This window comes from Drosophila takahashii, chromosome 3L (genome assembly GCF_030179915.1).
Source record: "Drosophila takahashii strain IR98-3 E-12201 chromosome 3L, DtakHiC1v2, whole genome shotgun sequence".
In the NCBI taxonomy this organism is placed as follows: domain Eukaryota; kingdom Metazoa; phylum Arthropoda; class Insecta; order Diptera; family Drosophilidae; genus Drosophila; species Drosophila takahashii.
In genome coordinates this window covers 15,032,990-15,049,204 of record NC_091680.1, presented here as the reverse complement: position 1 = coordinate 15,049,204, position 16,215 = coordinate 15,032,990, and the positions used below count along the sequence as shown (strand labels likewise).

The window sequence follows — 16,215 nt, the reverse complement described above, 5'->3', positions numbered from 1 at the left end:
ATCAGTTCTTAGGAGATACAGTGCCCTAACTTATAGTTTAAGAAACTATTCAGAAAAAGATAATATAATAATAAATAATCTATAATAACATCGCATTCACTTTTAGAATATTTTATTGAATAAAAGAAGAGCACCCCTGAATTGTTTGTTCTGAAGTAACCGAACTTTCCGCTTTCCTATCGAGGATAAATCTACAATTAAGTCTCCACTGTGTACATTTTAAACGAAACAAATTCCAAACAAATTTTAATTTCTTGCAATCCAAAAATAAACATTTATTTTATGTTTAAAATCAACGCTTAGACGCCTTTGTTAACCACACCGGTCTTGGCCTCGATCCAGTCCAGGTAGGAGGTGATGCGGGTGAACACGCCGGGCCATCCGCGCTCACAGCCGAGGGCGATTCCGAAGGAGGTGGCTCCGATCAGGGTGTTGCTGCCGTCGTTCAGGACCAGAGGACCGCCGGAGTCGCCGTTGCAGGTGGAGATGCCGCCGGTGGTCTTGATGCAGATGTTGGTGCCTGCAACCAGACCGAAGTACCAGGGGGAGCACCCGCTGTTGTTCATGATGGGAACTACGGCGTACTGCAGAACGTCAGTGGCTCCGGTAGCAGCTATAAGGAAAATAAGGAATTGGGTATCAGATTAGTTCTAATATCTATGGTAGTCTAAGTCCACTAACTATTTAAATCCTTAGAAAAATAAATAAGTCAAAGGGAGAAAAATTAGTTAATGAATCAGAAATTCCTAAGAATTGATGGAATTAATCAAAGGTGTTAATCAAAAATGTTTGGAACAGAAATAAGATAAGATTTTCTAATAATCGATTGTGTGATAATAAATGTGAAGAGGTTTTTCCGAAAAGATTTAAAAGATTAAAAATACTTTGCCAAAGGTTAAATATTATTTCGACTTGGGTTTTCCCAAGGTCGTGTCCATTAAGAATTTATAGAAAGCTCTAGATAACTGTTATTAGATTAGTTGAAACAAAATTAGTTAGTTTAATTAGTTTTCAAGGCATAAGGGTCACTTACAGTCGCTGATCTTGCCCCAACCGGAGGCAATGGCCGATTCACCGCTGTAGGTGGCGTAGCTGTTGGATTTCACGGGCAGTTTGGCGGGCTGGATGTAGTCTGAGAAATGTGCAAAATTCATTAAAACTATTATATGAAGAAATTACGAAGAAATACCCACCGTTGAACTCGATATCAACTGGCAACTTAATCAGGGAAATATCGTTGGTGATGGTCTCGGCGATCCAGTCCTCGTGCACGATCACATTCTTGGTCTCCACGAAGATGATCTGCTGGCCCTTCTCCTTGGCGTTGGTGCGATCGTGGGCGCCCAGGTAGACATCCACTCCGGTGGTCAGTGCATCCGTGCAATGGGCGGCCGTCACGATCCAGCGAGTGCTGATGATGGTGCCTCCGCACCAGGCAGCTCCTCCGGAGACGTACAGGAGTAGTCCCACCTGGTAGGGGAACTGGTTGGGCTCGGCCAACTGTCCTCCGGTAATCCTTCCGCCGGGCAGAGGCTCGCCATGGACCTTGGGCATCGGGGTCTCGATGTTCAGGTTCTTAACGGACTGCCAGTCGACAGCCTGGGCCCCGAGAATGGCGGCCAAAAGCACAACGGTAGCGCAAGCGAATTTCATTTTGATCACAACTAAGGTGCTCGCCAAGAATCGGGGCTCTTTTATACGGATTTCGGTGGCGGCGGGGTTATCATAATTCATCGACTATCTCTGGTGGATTGCCCACAGTTCCACAGGCTGGAATAAACCGAGGTGATTTATAATCGTCTATTGGCCACTACTGATAGAGCCGATGCTACCGATATTCTTAGCGATAAGGCGCGCAAGTAAGCCAAAAAGTGTGAATCGACTTGGCCCAGTATTGGCAATAAAACCCCAATCATGTCCAGATTAATCAGTTCGTAGTAGGCTTATCTGGGGCACTGCTGACGAGCCCACGGCAATTAAACATTAAAAATTGGTTGAATACAGGTTTTCTTAAATAAACATACTACCAAAAATAGTTCCTGGGAAATCACTATTATTTAGTATTAAATATTCTTTGCTTATTTTAATGTAAAGCAAATCCTCTTTAGTATTTGCAAACAGCTCTTTAGATAATGCAATCGTAATATCTCCGCAAAGCCTTATCTTTAATACTTGTACTGGCGGCGATAGCAAAACCGCGGACATCGATTACCGAAGGGGTTTGTGATTTAATTGCATAATTTATTGAGCTCACAGTCATAATTCTCTATGATATGAGTAAACAGCCTGACTGACCGTACGTGCGAACTTCCTGCCGACTCATTATGATGTCATAACAGCCGATGCACTTCCCTCGATTCAATTAAAAGGTTCGGTATTTTCAAAACAACTTCCAAACTTAATTAAAGCTTAATACTTATGGAATCAAATGGAAATAAAATAAGTAAAACAAAAAAAGCTCAAACAAAAGCGGAGAACTAAGCGAGACATGAATCAAAACGGAAATGGATTTAATGCAACAATTTTTGTTTGTTCACTTGAAGGTCGTCTTAGAGTTGAGCGAGCCCAAATAAAAGCAGTCACAAATCCCGTCGAGACGAAGTCCAACCAGCACTACAAGTTCACAGAGAAGAGTCACAGAGAACCCCCGTACCGCTGCTCCCATAGAAGGACAGATTTGCCCATTTAATTAGCACAGCTTTCTAAAAATTATACAATTCAAATGACACCTGCCATGTGCGCGGGTAGGCACACATAAAACCGAATTACCCATATGACACTATCTTGTTATAAATCTAAACCATAGCCGTTCTATTAGCTCCCCAACAATCGTTGATAGATACATTTAGCAAAGTTAAAATAAAAAATGGCAAAAGTCCTTGAAGCAGGCCCAAAGCAGAGCTAATTAAAACATTAAATGCGTAGCAAACTATTAAATTGTAACAAAAAAAGTAAACACACAGCCAAATGAATTCAAAACAAACAGGGTGTGAAGCTTGTTTCAGAGGGTCGAGCAACTGAATACACTCATACACTCAGTGGTTTATAGAAAAAAAAAAGTATAACCAAAAATATTTCTAAAAATTGTATTAACACAAAGCTATCCTATTTCGAATAACTTTTTTCTTTCACCTTATAAGCGTAACCTTAACGACTTTTGATCCAATTTCAATCACAATCCTTACATCCCCACATGATAAAAATATCTTAATTCAAATGCACGGCAAACTCCTAATCTTATTTATGTAACACACACTTAGCAAGAGTATAATAAAAATTTAATTTATTAAGCAAGATTAAACTGGTTTAAAGCGGCAGCGGTCAAGAGAACAATATTTTTGTGTGCAGTTGTAATGAGAAGCGAAATTATTTGATATGGGTGCGACTTCATAATTAATATAAATGCATACATGCGCCGCCGCCCCCGCCATGTAACATGCGTATCTTAAATTGAACACTCGAGCATTTTGTAAATAAATAAGATAATAAGGCATAAACACTTCAAAATATTAATTTAACAGTTAAGACCTGGTTAAAATATATGCATCCTTCTAATTGCATACACGAATAAATATATAAAGACACAAGATAATCATATGCAAAAATTAAATTTGAATGAGTTCAAAATTAAGTTGAAGTGTAAATCTTCCAAAAGTGTGTCCCTAAAAGGAGTTCGATGATTGCCGATTTCGGAATAAGGAAAGCCAGGGTAGACCGAATAAGATGAAGATGCTAATAAATAAGATAAGCAAAGTTGTTAGTATGAAAATACTTCTTGTGGAAAATTTAAAATACAGTACAAGATATTTGTTTAATGGAATATATTTCGTATTTTTGTGAAATTCTTTTTTATGAATTAATATATGGGTGTTAATAAAAAAGCTTTACCAAAATAGCACGCAAAATTGTATAATCTAAAGACTATTTGCTTATACCTCACAAGGAGTTTTCTTTCACCTGACATCTCAAATTGGAAAACATGTTTATCTTGTCAATTAATAGATGTACGTTAATAAATACAAAAAACAGAAAATAAAACAAATGTTTCTGGAAAAGTAATTTTCCATTGTTAATTTGATTTTTTTCAAACCATTGTGAAATTCAGAATTTGGTTTTATATGAAAAAGTACTGCGTTTTTATTTAGTCAACTATGCACACGGATTATTATATAGATGTTAATTAATGAAATAAAGCAAAACATATTTTAAAGTTAAAAAATAAGCTTATAAGGTCAATTAGTCATGGAAAAGTACTGTCCTAACAAACAAACAAAATTGTGAAATTCGTATTTCAAAAATGTTAATAGATAGGGTCAACTTTTTGCCTATATTTGTTCTGGAAAAGTGAAGATCTTGTTTATTTTCGGTTTTCAGACTTTTCGCAAATTAAGAGCTCATGTTAATCAGAAAGATAAACTATAAGTAAATTCCTGACAATAACAACTGTTTAAATAATTAAATGTTAATTGTACTGGAAAACGAAATCTTAATTTAATAAAATTGGTCTCTCAATTAAAGATATATTAATACTTTAATGAAAATAGGAAATAATAAGTAAGCACGTGATAACAAAAGCAATTGAATAAATGAACTGTTAGGCTTAAATAAATTGCTGCCATGTCTTTGAAGGCTAAACAAGGCTCCCCCAACTCCCTCGATCTTCGGATCACGCAAACTCGTTTTGTTAGATGGCCCAAGTTTAATCCCCTCGCTGCTCAATTTATGAATGGGCTGTGACGTATTTATAAATATAACAAATACATTTTGCTAATTTCCTCAATCTCCCAAGTGTTTTGGGCATGAATCACAGGGGCATTCTGCCACTTTGGGCCTGGGGTTATTAATAAAATCGGGACCCAGCAGCTGGGCTTGAAAAGATGTGCACCGGCACCTCTTCCGAACTCCTGGGAGTCATGGATTGTTCGGCAGGCAGGCTTAAAAATAAGTAACCATAAGATCAGGCAAAACGATATCGATGATGATCGTTTGGGGCTCGCCAGCCGATTCAGAGCCGATTCAGAATACCGATCCGAATTCGAATCCGAATCCAAGCCGAACCGGTTTGCCAGCTGTGTGAACCAGGCGGGCAAACAGCTGCTCAGCTGCTAAACTTTCGCTGCCGGCGGTTTCTTGTTCTTGGCAGCAGCAGCACAAGTGCAGCGGCTCAAACCCCAAACCCCAGAGCCGAGCTTCTTGGCCGGGCTCATATAAAAACGGCTTTTGGCGCGCGTGCTCAGTCAGTTGCAGATTCGAAACGGAAACGCGCGCGTGCGCCGCAATCGAATTCGATCAAGTATTTGGATTTCAAATTGGATTTTTACGCCGTTTCGGTCAAGTTCTGAATCATTTTGGAGTGACACACATAAGGCAAGGTCGCGGAATACCACATCAAAGTCAATAAATATGGAAGGCCAGGCCAAGCAAGCGTACTTCGTCAATGAAGCATTTAATCACGAAGAACCCCCACAAGGTGGAGGTGGTGGTGGTGGCGACACGGTGCATCGCCGGAAAAGCGGTGGCAACAAAGAACTCCAGCTGGATGTGGGTGGCTTCAAGAAGGGCCAGGATGTGAGCAACGGAGGAAGTGGCAGTGATCCCCCGCCCAGTATGGACTTCGATGACATACTCCCCCTGATCGGGGAGTTTGGCCGATATCAGAAGTTATTGTTTATCTGCATGATCCCCTTCTCGTTCTTCGTGGCCTTTGTGTACTTTTCGCAAATATTCCTCACCTTGATACCCGAACAGCATTGGTGTCATGTGCCCGAATTGGATGCTTTGGATGTGGAGGCCAGGTGAGTTCAGTTTGGTTCGAAGAAAATCTCCGCGGGTTTTCCCTCGAAAATATAAGAAGTCAAGGAAAAATACAAGACAAGGCAAGGCAATTTTGGCTCCATGGTTCGCTTATGGCATCCGCAGTTGAGCGCGGCTTTAGGCTGAGTAATTCATGTGCCATAATGTGCCATAAATATTCAAATGTGTTGTGTATTATAATCGGCAGCACACTACACTGTATGTAAAGTGCAGTAGTCGCGGACGTCGCCTCAAGTGCTAAACTATAATGAAGACTTGTGGCTATTCAAATGATCATGAATCTATTAACAGAACTTTATGATTGCCTACAGCTGTGGGTGCTAAATAGTAATAATGACTAAATTAAAGTCAGTTACGGTATGTGGTAATGGCCATATCAATTCTTCTATTAAATTGCTTTAAAATTAACATGTTATCTGGTTTTTAATAAATCGTAAATGTAAGGGATTAAAAAATATATATGTGAAAAAATAATCAATTTACACAATAAGAAAAACAATTAAATTATTTAGGTTTGAATATTTAAATATATAATATTAAAATATTAAATAAAAAAATCAAAAATACTTTTTAAAACAATATTGGTTTTTCATCATAAAAACAAGAGAGAACGCTATAGTCGGGTGCCCCGACTATCAGATACCCGTTACTCAGCTAAAGGGAGTGCGAAAGAGATGGAGAAAAACTTTGATCCGCCGTAACTTTTTAACGAATGGTCTGATTTAAAAAATTTCTTCTACATTTCGATAGGTATTGATAAACACAATAAAACTGCATTTTTACTTTTCCAAAATATTGAAATTTTTAAAATCGTATATAAGCGATTGTGGGCGTTAGAGGGGGCGTGGCACCCTTTTGAAACAAACTTGCGCTGCGTAGGAACTCCTAGAATCTGCATGCAAAATGTCAATCTCCTAGCTTTTATAGTTTCCGAGATCTCAGCGTTCATACAGACAGACAGACAGACAGACAGACAGACAGACAGACAGACAGACAGACGGACAGACAGACGGACAGACGGACATGGCTAGATCGACTCGGCTAGTGATCCCGATCAAGAATATATATAGTTTATAGGGTCGGAAACGCTTCCTTCTACCTGTTACATACTTTTGCACGAATCTAATATACCCTTTTACTCTACGAGTAACGGGTATAATGATTCATTTAAATACTTAAGTTTAAAAATGGATTGCTAATTAATCATAATTTGTATTTGAACTTTAAAATAAGTATCGCAAAGTTCAAGGACTTTATAAAGATCAATTAATTAGAAGAAATTCCACTGAAGCTGAAAAATAATAGCAAAACATAACCAGAGTAAAATGATTTAACAAATAATTGAATTTATTTGAATTCCAACAATCTATTCAAACAATCCCCATCCGGAAGTATTATCATTGTGCGTAAATGGCAATCTGAAATATGCGGTTCCGTTTTAACTTTCACAAAAAAGCAATTGATCGATCACTATAACTAACAACCAATAGTACCAATCACCTTGGAATCGAAAGGCTAAGGCTAATACCGGTTAAGCCTGTGTGTGTGTGTGTGCTAAGCCAAACTGGATAATGCCATATTAAAAGAATTGGCCACGCGAAAAGATTTGGCCCGCTTTAACCCCCATTCCCAAAATTCTCGATTCTACTAGTCAAATTATATAAAGTATTCGCAAAGTCTCAGCGATTTGCAGCGCGATTTGAATTGAAAACGAAAATCGAAAAACGAAAAACGAATGAAACGTAACGAAAACGAGTGTTCTGACCAAAGTCATTAAAGCCGAGTTGGCTTAGAACGGCCAGTCGGGGCGACCTTGGGCCATGATTGGGTTTTCCAGTCAGAGCGGCGGCTTAATAAGGCAAAGAACCTTACTGCGAAAAACGTTCATCTGTCTAATTGCCGGGCAGCCCACCGCTCAGTGGCAAGGAGAGCGTTTTCCTCCGCCACGGAGTGGGTGGTGGGGTGATGGGGCGAGCACTGGCGGGCAGTTAGATAAGCCAGGTTGGCCGGCCAAATTGTTTAATTAGCAGCAGCGCAGCGTGAACGTTGCGACAACGCAGCAGGTAGCAGCGGCCACTAAGTACAGGTAGCAACAACAACCATCATCGAGACTAATGTTGTGTGGCGGCGATGATGTGAGACCGCCGACTTTGCGATGATCTAAAGTCTGGGGTAACGAATTTTAAACACTCTATTAGGTTTTAAGAGGGGTTCGAGATGTCACTGCTTGAGCAGCTCAGTAAAGCTTTTTAAACCTCTCGAAAACCTATTTACAGGAAACATAACTAACCAATAACTAAAAATGGAAAGGCACATTTTTAAAGTAGTTTTTAAAATTTAATTGTTATAACAAATTTTATGTTAGAAAGCGAGATGGGAGATCGAAAATGATTAATAGTAATGATTTAAATCGTAGATTAAAGCACTTACTTTTTTACTCATTTTTGTTATATCCCTATAAAATTAACTAAGCTGAGATAAATTATTAAATCTTTTATTGAAAGAAATATACCGACTAGATTGCCATTTAAAAACGGTTTTTTACGAATTAAAAACTATTATAAATGAAAACGCCTCTTGCTGTGCTTCCAATTCAAACTCATTAATAACTTGATGAGAAATTCCTATCTACGTGTGCCTGATGGATTATGCAAATAAATCGATTAATGTCTAAGTTTGCTCTCGGTATAATAAGATAATTTATTTTTATGAGCGATGAAGCTAGATATTTGTATTCATTAATAACACTGTGCAGCATTTTTAGTGCTTTTTAAATTTACCTCGATGGATGCTATATTTTTGGATTCGTTACGAATTCCCAAGTTAAACTGCGTTTTCCAAAAAGTTCCCCGACGCAAGGATTCTTAGCAAAAGGACCTCAAAGTTCGAAGAATGCTGAAATTGGACAACTTTCCAGAGCTCTCAGAGACAAACGGATGCATTGTTTGATTCGATGTTAAAGTTTTTTAAAGGATACACCCTTTATCTTTCAAACCCCATACTTAGAATAATTTTAGGATTTTTATTAAAGGAGAAACAAATTTTAGAAAACATAGTCAAAAAACATAAAAGCATACAGCTGCGGTCAAAATAGTAGTAGTGTTGCCGCCCTGTGTTTTTAAAGGTTTGTTGTTGTAATTTATCTTCTCCTGGTAATATTGTATTGATTATAATTGTACTAATAGACTAATTGGATAAGAAAAGTGACAACAAAAAAACTTTTAAAAACACAGGGCGGCAACACTACTACTATTTTTACCGCAGCTGTAAGTTTTTTAGTTTTTTGACTATGTTTTTTGGAATTTTTTTCTGCCTTAAAAAAAATCCTAAAATTATTCTAAGTATGGGGTTTGAAAGATAAAGAGTGTATCTTTTAAAAAACTTTAACATCAAATCAAACCTTGCATCAATTTGCCTCTGAGAGCACTGGAAAGTAGGCCAATTTCACCATTTTTCGAACTTTGAGGTCCTTTTGCTAAGAATCCTTGCGTCGGGGAACTTTTTGGAAAACGCAGTTTAACTTGGGAATTCGTAACGAATCCAAAAATATAGCATCCATCGAGGTAAATTTTTGATGCTGCATAGTGTAATCGAAAGCAGCTGATGACATTATAAAACCAAGAATTTATTTGCTTGATAGTATCAAAATACGTCACACTTAAAGTTCATATATAATTTGTTATATCAATTATAGGTATGCTAATTAATTCATATTTAACGTGAGAAAATAAGTTGTGCCAGATTCTTCTTGATAGAAGAATTGCAGTATATCCAAGGCTATTAAAATATTTGTCGAAAAAAAGAAGTAGTTTAACTATTACATTTATTATGAATACAAACACTTTAAGCCAACGCAAATGGAGCAGACATGGACAGTTAAAGTGTATCCGAAAGCGTTTAAGTCGCAACCGCATTTTCGAGTGCCCCTCAAGATCATGATAATTAAGTTGTCTCGCATACACTTTTTCATGTACTGATGTATGTACCTCTGTTGGCTGTTTGTGTGCTCGGTGCAGAAGTGTTGGCCATGGCTTAGAGCGTCTGAGAACTGGAGACAATTCCACACGCCTGACCCTGGATGAGTTAATTGCACCGACCGAAAACTAAACCCCCTTTTTCCCGCTCCTCGTTTTCATTTTCATTCGCAGACTGGCGCTTTCCATACCCATGACCAAGGGGGAATACAACAATTGTTACATGTACGACGTCAACTACACGGAGATATTGGCCCAGGGCAAGGTGATGGCCGATCCCAAGTGGCCGCAGGTCAAGTGTCGCCACGGCTGGTCATATAACTTCACGGAGATCCCCTACTCGACGGTGGCCACCGAGCAGAATTGGGTGTGCGACGATGCCGCCCTGCCGACCTACGCCCAGTCCATATTCTTCCTGGGCGCCATTGTGGGCGGACTCCTCTTTGGATGGGTAGCGGATCGCTTTGGTCGTATTCCCGCCCTGATCGGCACCAATATGATGGGACTGCTGGCCGGAGTGGGCACTGCGTTCGTTAGCAACTTCTGGCAGTTTGCAGCCATGCGATTCTTTGTGGGTTTCGCCTTCGACAACTGCTTCACCATGATGTATATTTTGGGTGAGTTATTACACAAAAAATAAAACAAACGATATTAAACGTAGATCGATTTTACAATATTTAAGATCAATTTTAATCAATTTGATATGTGGCCAGGTAAATTTGACCTGGTCAAAAAGAGTATTTCATGTAAAAACGACCTGCATGAACTGTAATTTACATGGCCATACCGATTTTAAAATTAAAATAATTTCTTTCAGCGATTTATTAAAATTATAATTACTAAGGCACTTATAAATTTGAAAGGATATATGTTAATTGAGTAAAAGAAGTGAGTCACTTCATAAAGAACAGCTAATTCTTACTCTTAGCAATAGCAATTTGCAGAAATCGATGTATTTAACATAAAAACAATTGTTAAAGTAAAAACGCAAACATTTCTTCGAAGTAATTTAAAGCTGCCTAAAGTAATAAATCGAAACTAAACGATAAACTAAATTTAATTGTTGGTTTTATGTTTCTTTTCTTTGCTCCACAGTTCTCGAGTACGTTGGTCCCAAGTATCGCACCTTTGTGGCCAACATGTCGATAGCCATATTCTTTACTGGAGCCGCCTGCCTTCTTCCCTGGATTGCGTACTTTTTGGCAGACTGGAAGCTGCTGGCCATCGTTACCTCCGCTCCCCTTGCTTTGGCCATATTTACCCCGTTTGTGGTACCCGAATCGGCTCGTTGGTTGGTCTCCCAGGGAAAGGTGGACAAGGCCGTTGGAATCCTCAAGAAACTGGAGAAGGGCAATGGCCGCCAGGTGCCCGCTCAAACGTATCAGATCTTTGCGGACAGTTGCAAGAGGATGAGGGAGCAGGAGGCCCAGAATGGCAATTACTCCGTACTGGATCTCTTCAAGTCGCCACGTTTAAGACGAACCACCTTGCTGCTCATCGTAATCTGGATGGCCATATCGCTGGTTTTCGATGGACACGTGAGGAATGTGGGTTCCCTGGGACTGGACATCTTCTTCACCTTCACACTGGCTTGCTTCACGGAACTGCCTGCAGATACCCTCCTCACGGTGATCCTGGATCGCTTTGGACGCCGTTGGCTGGCCTGCAGCTCCATGGTCCTCAGTGGAGTGTTCAGTCTGTTGGCCACCGTGGTGCCCGTGGGCATTTACTCCGCTGCCTTGGCCATTATGGGTCGATTCTTTGTGAACATCAGCTACAATATTGGCCTGCAGTGGGCGGCGGAGGTGCTGCCAACGGTGGTCAGGGCTCAGGCAGTGGCCTTCATCCACATTATGGGCTATGTGGCCAGCATCATTGCTCCATTTGTGGTCTATCTGGCCAACATATCTCAGGCTCTGCCGCTGATCATCCTGGGAATTTTGGGCATCATCGGTGGCTTGTTGGCGCTGCTACTTCCGGAGACCCTGAATCATGTCCTACCCCAAACCCTAAGCGATGGAGAGGAGTTCGGACGCGGCCAGAGCATTTGGGACTTCCCCTGTTTGGCCAAGCAGGTGGACGACGACGAGGATGAGAAGAGGAATGCCGACGTGGAGGAGGTGCGATCCCAGGCATTTGTGAGGGGCACCCAGACGGGTGCTTCGTTGAATGCCTCCACGGGTGGAGAACTGAGATCCAGCATCCTGCGCAGATCGATCAAGTCGCGCAACTCCACGAAGCTTTAGAGGATGCGACTCTAAAATCAACTAACTATATATAGCTAATTGTTATAGCGGCCAATAATCTGTAGCTCTGCCTTGCATTTGTAGCATCAACTAGCCTCTAAGTGTCGTTAAAGACTTTTGTGATACTAGAAATAAGAAATTCTTTGCGCCTCTGAATAAAGTCAACAAGTATGACAAACATATTATATCTTTTTTAATTATTAAAAAATATATAGGTTTATTAAAAAAATGTATATATTTTTAAGTGATACCATTAACAATCAAATTGATAATAGTCAGGTAAAAATTGGGTAAAAACCATGTAGATAACGCCAGATGGGATCCCAGTACGTAAACCGGAAAGGTAATATCAATTTAGCTTCGAACCCACAACCTGTAAAATATTTTACGTGGGCACAGATCGGAAATTATCATTAATATATTCCGGATATTTGAAAATAAGTAAAAAAAACGTTTTTCCGCATAGTCATATATGGATTGCTTCCACAATAGTGTACAAAAATGTAATTTTTCGAGGAAAATGCTTTGATAACTTCTGGAAAATCGTTTTACACATCCTATAATAGATGTTCTATAATTTCCTTCGCTATAAAAATTAAGTATGTTTTCGTTTGATTTCACGGAATGCAAATGCTTATATAGAAATATATATAAGTGATGCAATATACAATTTACATATATGCCCCAACCGTTTATGATCGTCGTGTTTTTCAGCTTTTCCGCAAGTGCAAAATGCAATTAAACGTTGTATGCATTTATTGGCACAAGGGTCAACAACCAAATCCGCAAGCAAATATCCGATTGAACTACAAATAAGTGCCGATTTGCCACTTACCTATAAAAGCTGCGCCCTTTCGAGGGCATCCAACCAGTACAGCCAGAATGGCATCTTCCTCCGCTTGGCTTGTCCTCATCCTGGGACTCGGGTTTACTTGTGCCCTCGATTTAAGTATCCCAACGAATAGCAGCAAACTCTTAAAGGTTCTCACCCAGTTCGAAACATCTCCACCGGTCCAAGAGTTACTATACCACATCGATGTTTGGCGGAATGAAGCAGCCTCCGTGGCCTTGCAAACCGCAGCTCCAGCTCCTTCCAATCTTGAGTCCGTAATTCGATCTGAAGTCGCGGGAGATTGGGAGCGGGGCAGGCTCGTCCTACAATTGGCCAACGCAGCGAGGACCGTGGAGCTCAAGGAGGCCATTTACACAGCTCTCTGGCAGGAGCTTCAGCAGACCAAGCAGATCTACGATCCCTCGAAGATCCTGGAATTTTATGACCAGCTGTCGCTGCACACTGATGTGCCGCTCCAACTGATGGAACTGATCTACCGGGCTTTTATTAATCGCAGTGCCCAGTTGTTGGAGGCTCCATTTCACACAGCCAGTCGAGAGGCCACTTTTCCATTGGTAAGCTCCCTGGTCCATCGTCTAACATTCAGCACTTTGGATTATCTGCGGGACATCCTGGAAGTTCTTTATGATGCTGTTTTGGCACTCGAAACGCCTTTGAGTGTAGTGCAGAGGCTGGGGAATTTTACAGCCAGTTTAACGCAGTTGGCTCAGGCTAATCTGCAATTACTTGCCAGGGAGGAGCTCAAACGTGGCGATCCGGAGGTGCAACAGGCCTTGCAGAGCAACTTGAGAAATTTACTGGAACAGCCTGGTTTCGAGCAACAAGTGGCGTCCTCTCTACAGGCAGAAATCTATGCACATCTTCCCAAGGACGAGCAACTGCTGTACACCGCTCGAAAGGTTTGCATTCGCAATGTAACCGATGCAAATTCGTACATATACGAGTGTCCGCAGACGTATCTGATCTGCAGTAACGTACGAGATCCCAAAAAGGCAGCCTATTTCATCCAACGCGGTCACAGCAACGACAGCCGGCCGCAGTTTGCCTTCTACAGTGCTTTCTGGCGGAATCGCTACATCCTCATGGAAACAGCCACCGCGACAGGCAACAATGCTACTAGCTCGATCACCAAAAACGTTTATAGCCGCACCAACATTAACTGGTGGCGAGTGGTGTACGGAAGTGGAGGAATCTCCTTGTACGATGCAGTCACCGGGAATTCCGTACTGTGCGGTGGAGATCCTTCGCACTGGGATGGCGAGGAGCATCACTTATACACCCGTCGCGCATCGGAGTTTTCAGCTCATCTGGCGGAGTGCACCTGGAGTTTGGAAGACTGCAGCGATGCCGCTTAATAACTATAAATTATTACTATGTTTATTTTGTCTAATAAGGCACATGTATGAGAAAACCGAACTACCTCTGCTGAAAGTCCCAGGGTATGCACACAACGCCGTCGGTCAGCACCGAATAGTAATGGGTTATGTGCAGCTTGCACTGCTGCAGCTCCTTCACCTGCAGCTGGGCTAAGTCTCTGAGGGCTGTGATCATCTTGTCCGGGGTGACGGCGTCGTCTTTGGTCAATGATTGCAGTTGCAGCTGCTTAATGCACGAGTCGATCAGTTCCTGCTCGACGTGTTTGTCCTGGGCGTACTTCTTCATCCGCTCCCGGGCCAGTTCCATGTTCACGGTGATGAAGTCGACGAGTATGGAGCCCGGACAGGTAGCTGGCGTGATGAACTGCCCCGTGGGGCTGACCATCAGGGGACCCGCCTCTGATTCCACCACAATGGTGAACTCCTTGAGCGTTTTCGGCCATTCCGCCGGATATTTTTGTTTACCTATGTAATCGTTGAGCGACGTGGTAACCTTCATGAGGTAGCTTGCATAGCCCCTGGCCTGTTGCTTGGGCATAAACTTGCGGCGTCCGATCTGGATCTGCAGCAGAACCTGCGAGAGTGTCCGTTCGTAGACGGGCACCACCTTCAAGTAGGCATCGTGATGCGGAATGTTCTTGATGAAGTCAATCCAGGTGCTGAGCACATCGCCGGTGAACAGCATCACGTGACCCTCGAGACTGATGCCCGTGAAGGGAGCAAAGACCACAATGCGACGTTTGAGGGGAGCCATTTCAAGTAAGTGTGTGTTGGACAGTCGCTCTAGGGTCTTCAAACAGCCGCGATAGTGCTCTATGTTCCAGCCGCACTCGTAGCGGGCATCCTGTAGCTCCAACTTCTGGACCAGCACCCTTTGGAGCTTGTCAATCTCGGCCTGCAGGTCTGCCGTTTCCTTGGAGCGCTGCTTGGCTGTCCCGGCATTCTCCTCCAGCCAGGTGGTCAGTACAGGTCGCTTGAAGGCACGTTCCTGGGTTAAGGCAACAAAGGTTTCACATTTACTTGGTTTTTAGATAGAAAAATTTGTTCTACAAACATTTTTCAACTGAGATTCGAACTCGGTAAACTGCGCATCGTAGTGATAGTCCTGGCCCGGCTTGAAATCCAGGCCAGAGAAGGGCTTTGGCGCCTCCGGCTGTCCCTTGATGTTCTTCACATACTCCGTGGACAGGTTGCAGGACTCCAGGAGGCTCTGAATGAAGGTCTTGGGATCGCGGGTGCTCTGCCAGTCCGTTCGAATCTGGATGAGCTTGAAGGAGTCCCGCTTGTCGGCATCCGAACTGGTGCGCACATAGAACTTGAGCACCTGGGCGTCGCCACTCCCGCGCTGCCTGCGTTCGTACAGAGCCTCCAGATGCTCACTTAGGAGCTTCAAGGAGTTCTCGTTGGTGTTCCGCTGCTCAGGATGCTGGGCAAAGAAGTCCGGATGGACGGCGAAGTAGAAGGGTCTCAGGGCCGTCGTAAGATCTGCAAAGGAGCGGCATCACATGATTAGTATCCGAAATTCAGGGGCATATGCAAACGCACTGACCTTGGTTCAGCGATCGACGCGAAATCAGGAAGTGCCGCCCGCTGGTGACCAATTTCCGGATCTTGGGGCCCAGCGACATGGACATTATGTAAGCGGTGAGCGGCGGCACAACCCTGCCCCTCGTCCCAGATGGCCAGCATGCGGCGACGACTGCTGCGGGCTTAAGATTTTAAGATATATAACTCCTGATCTTGAAATTATGAAAGACGGTCAAATTAGTGAGACCGTTGCGCAAAACGCTTAAAATCTATTGCTATCGGGGTATCAGTGATGGCAACTTGACTGTTTGTCGGCCAGAATTTAATTATGAATTAAATTAAGTTTAATTAAATTGCTTAATTAAGTTATATTTTATGTTATCGCACACATTTAATTTTCCAAAACTGGTTGCAACTTGCATTAT

The 16,215-nt window shown here is 42.0% G+C and overlaps 4 protein-coding genes across 4 annotated transcripts; 2 read left to right on the top strand and 2 right to left on the bottom strand.

Moving 5' to 3' along the window:
- Positions 1–244: 244 nt before the first annotated feature.
- LOC108067734 (brachyurin) lies at positions 245–1,671 on the bottom strand. Its single transcript, XM_017156910.3, has 3 exons — positions 1,194–1,671; positions 1,034–1,132; positions 245–613 (listed from the first exon to the last, which is right to left on the bottom strand). Exons 1-3 carry the CDS (start codon positions 1,651–1,653, stop codon positions 300–302), a joined length of 873 nt encoding a protein of 290 aa, XP_017012399.2. The 5' UTR covers positions 1,654–1,671; the 3' UTR covers positions 245–299.
- Positions 1,672–5,261: 3,590 nt separating this feature from the next.
- Positions 5,262–12,178, top strand: LOC108067730 (organic cation transporter protein). Its single transcript, XM_017156905.3, has 3 exons — positions 5,262–5,795; positions 9,963–10,405; positions 10,884–12,178. Exons 1-3 carry the CDS (start codon positions 5,404–5,406, stop codon positions 12,032–12,034), a joined length of 1,986 nt encoding a protein of 661 aa, XP_017012394.1. The 5' UTR covers positions 5,262–5,403; the 3' UTR covers positions 12,035–12,178.
- Positions 12,179–12,855: 677 nt separating this feature from the next.
- LOC108067733 (uncharacterized) lies at positions 12,856–14,298 on the top strand. The gene has a single exon (XM_017156909.3). It carries the CDS (start codon positions 12,917–12,919, stop codon positions 14,240–14,242), a length of 1,326 nt encoding a protein of 441 aa, XP_017012398.2. The 5' UTR covers positions 12,856–12,916; the 3' UTR covers positions 14,243–14,298.
- Positions 14,243–16,035, bottom strand: LOC108067731 (T-cell activation inhibitor, mitochondrial). The gene is made up of 3 exons (XM_017156906.3): positions 15,813–16,035; positions 15,318–15,748; positions 14,243–15,251 (listed from the first exon to the last, which is right to left on the bottom strand). The coding sequence occupies exons 1-3, from the start codon at positions 15,895–15,897 to the stop codon at positions 14,304–14,306; spliced, it is 1,464 nt and encodes a 487-aa protein (XP_017012395.2). The 5' UTR covers positions 15,898–16,035; the 3' UTR covers positions 14,243–14,303.
- Between the last annotated feature and the right edge of the window lie 180 nt (positions 16,036–16,215).

What these genes read in the sequence shown, in the direction of transcription:
- LOC108067734 (XM_017156910.3), bottom strand. Translation starts at nt 1,653, where the DNA reads ATGAAATTCGCTTGCGCTACCGTTGTGCTTTTGGCCGCCATTCTCGGG. An exon ending in AGTTGATATCGAGTTCAACG is followed by an intron (nt 1,133 to 1,193) that starts GTGGGTATTTCT and finishes CACATTTCTCAG; the next exon opens with ACTACATCCAGCCCGCCAAA. An exon ending in TTGGGGCAAGATCAGCGACT is followed by an intron (nt 614 to 1,033) that starts GTAAGTGACCCT and finishes TTTTCCTTATAG; the next exon opens with CTGCTACCGGAGCCACTGAC.
- LOC108067730 (XM_017156905.3), top strand. Translation starts at nt 5,404, where the DNA reads ATGGAAGGCCAGGCCAAGCAAGCGTACTTCGTCAATGAAGCATTTAAT. An exon ending in GCTTTGGATGTGGAGGCCAG is followed by an intron (nt 5,796 to 9,962) that starts GTGAGTTCAGTT and finishes TTTCATTCGCAG; the next exon opens with ACTGGCGCTTTCCATACCCA. An exon ending in CACCATGATGTATATTTTGG is followed by an intron (nt 10,406 to 10,883) that starts GTGAGTTATTAC and finishes TTTGCTCCACAG; the next exon opens with TTCTCGAGTACGTTGGTCCC.
- LOC108067733 (XM_017156909.3), top strand. Translation starts at nt 12,917, where the DNA reads ATGGCATCTTCCTCCGCTTGGCTTGTCCTCATCCTGGGACTCGGGTTT.
- LOC108067731 (XM_017156906.3), bottom strand. Translation starts at nt 15,897, where the DNA reads ATGTCCATGTCGCTGGGCCCCAAGATCCGGAAATTGGTCACCAGCGGG. An exon ending in GCGTCGATCGCTGAACCAAG is followed by an intron (nt 15,749 to 15,812) that starts GTCAGTGCGTTT and finishes GCTCCTTTGCAG; the next exon opens with ATCTTACGACGGCCCTGAGA. An exon ending in TCGAATCTCAGTTGAAAAAT is followed by an intron (nt 15,252 to 15,317) that starts GTTTGTAGAACA and finishes GCCTTAACCCAG; the next exon opens with GAACGTGCCTTCAAGCGACC.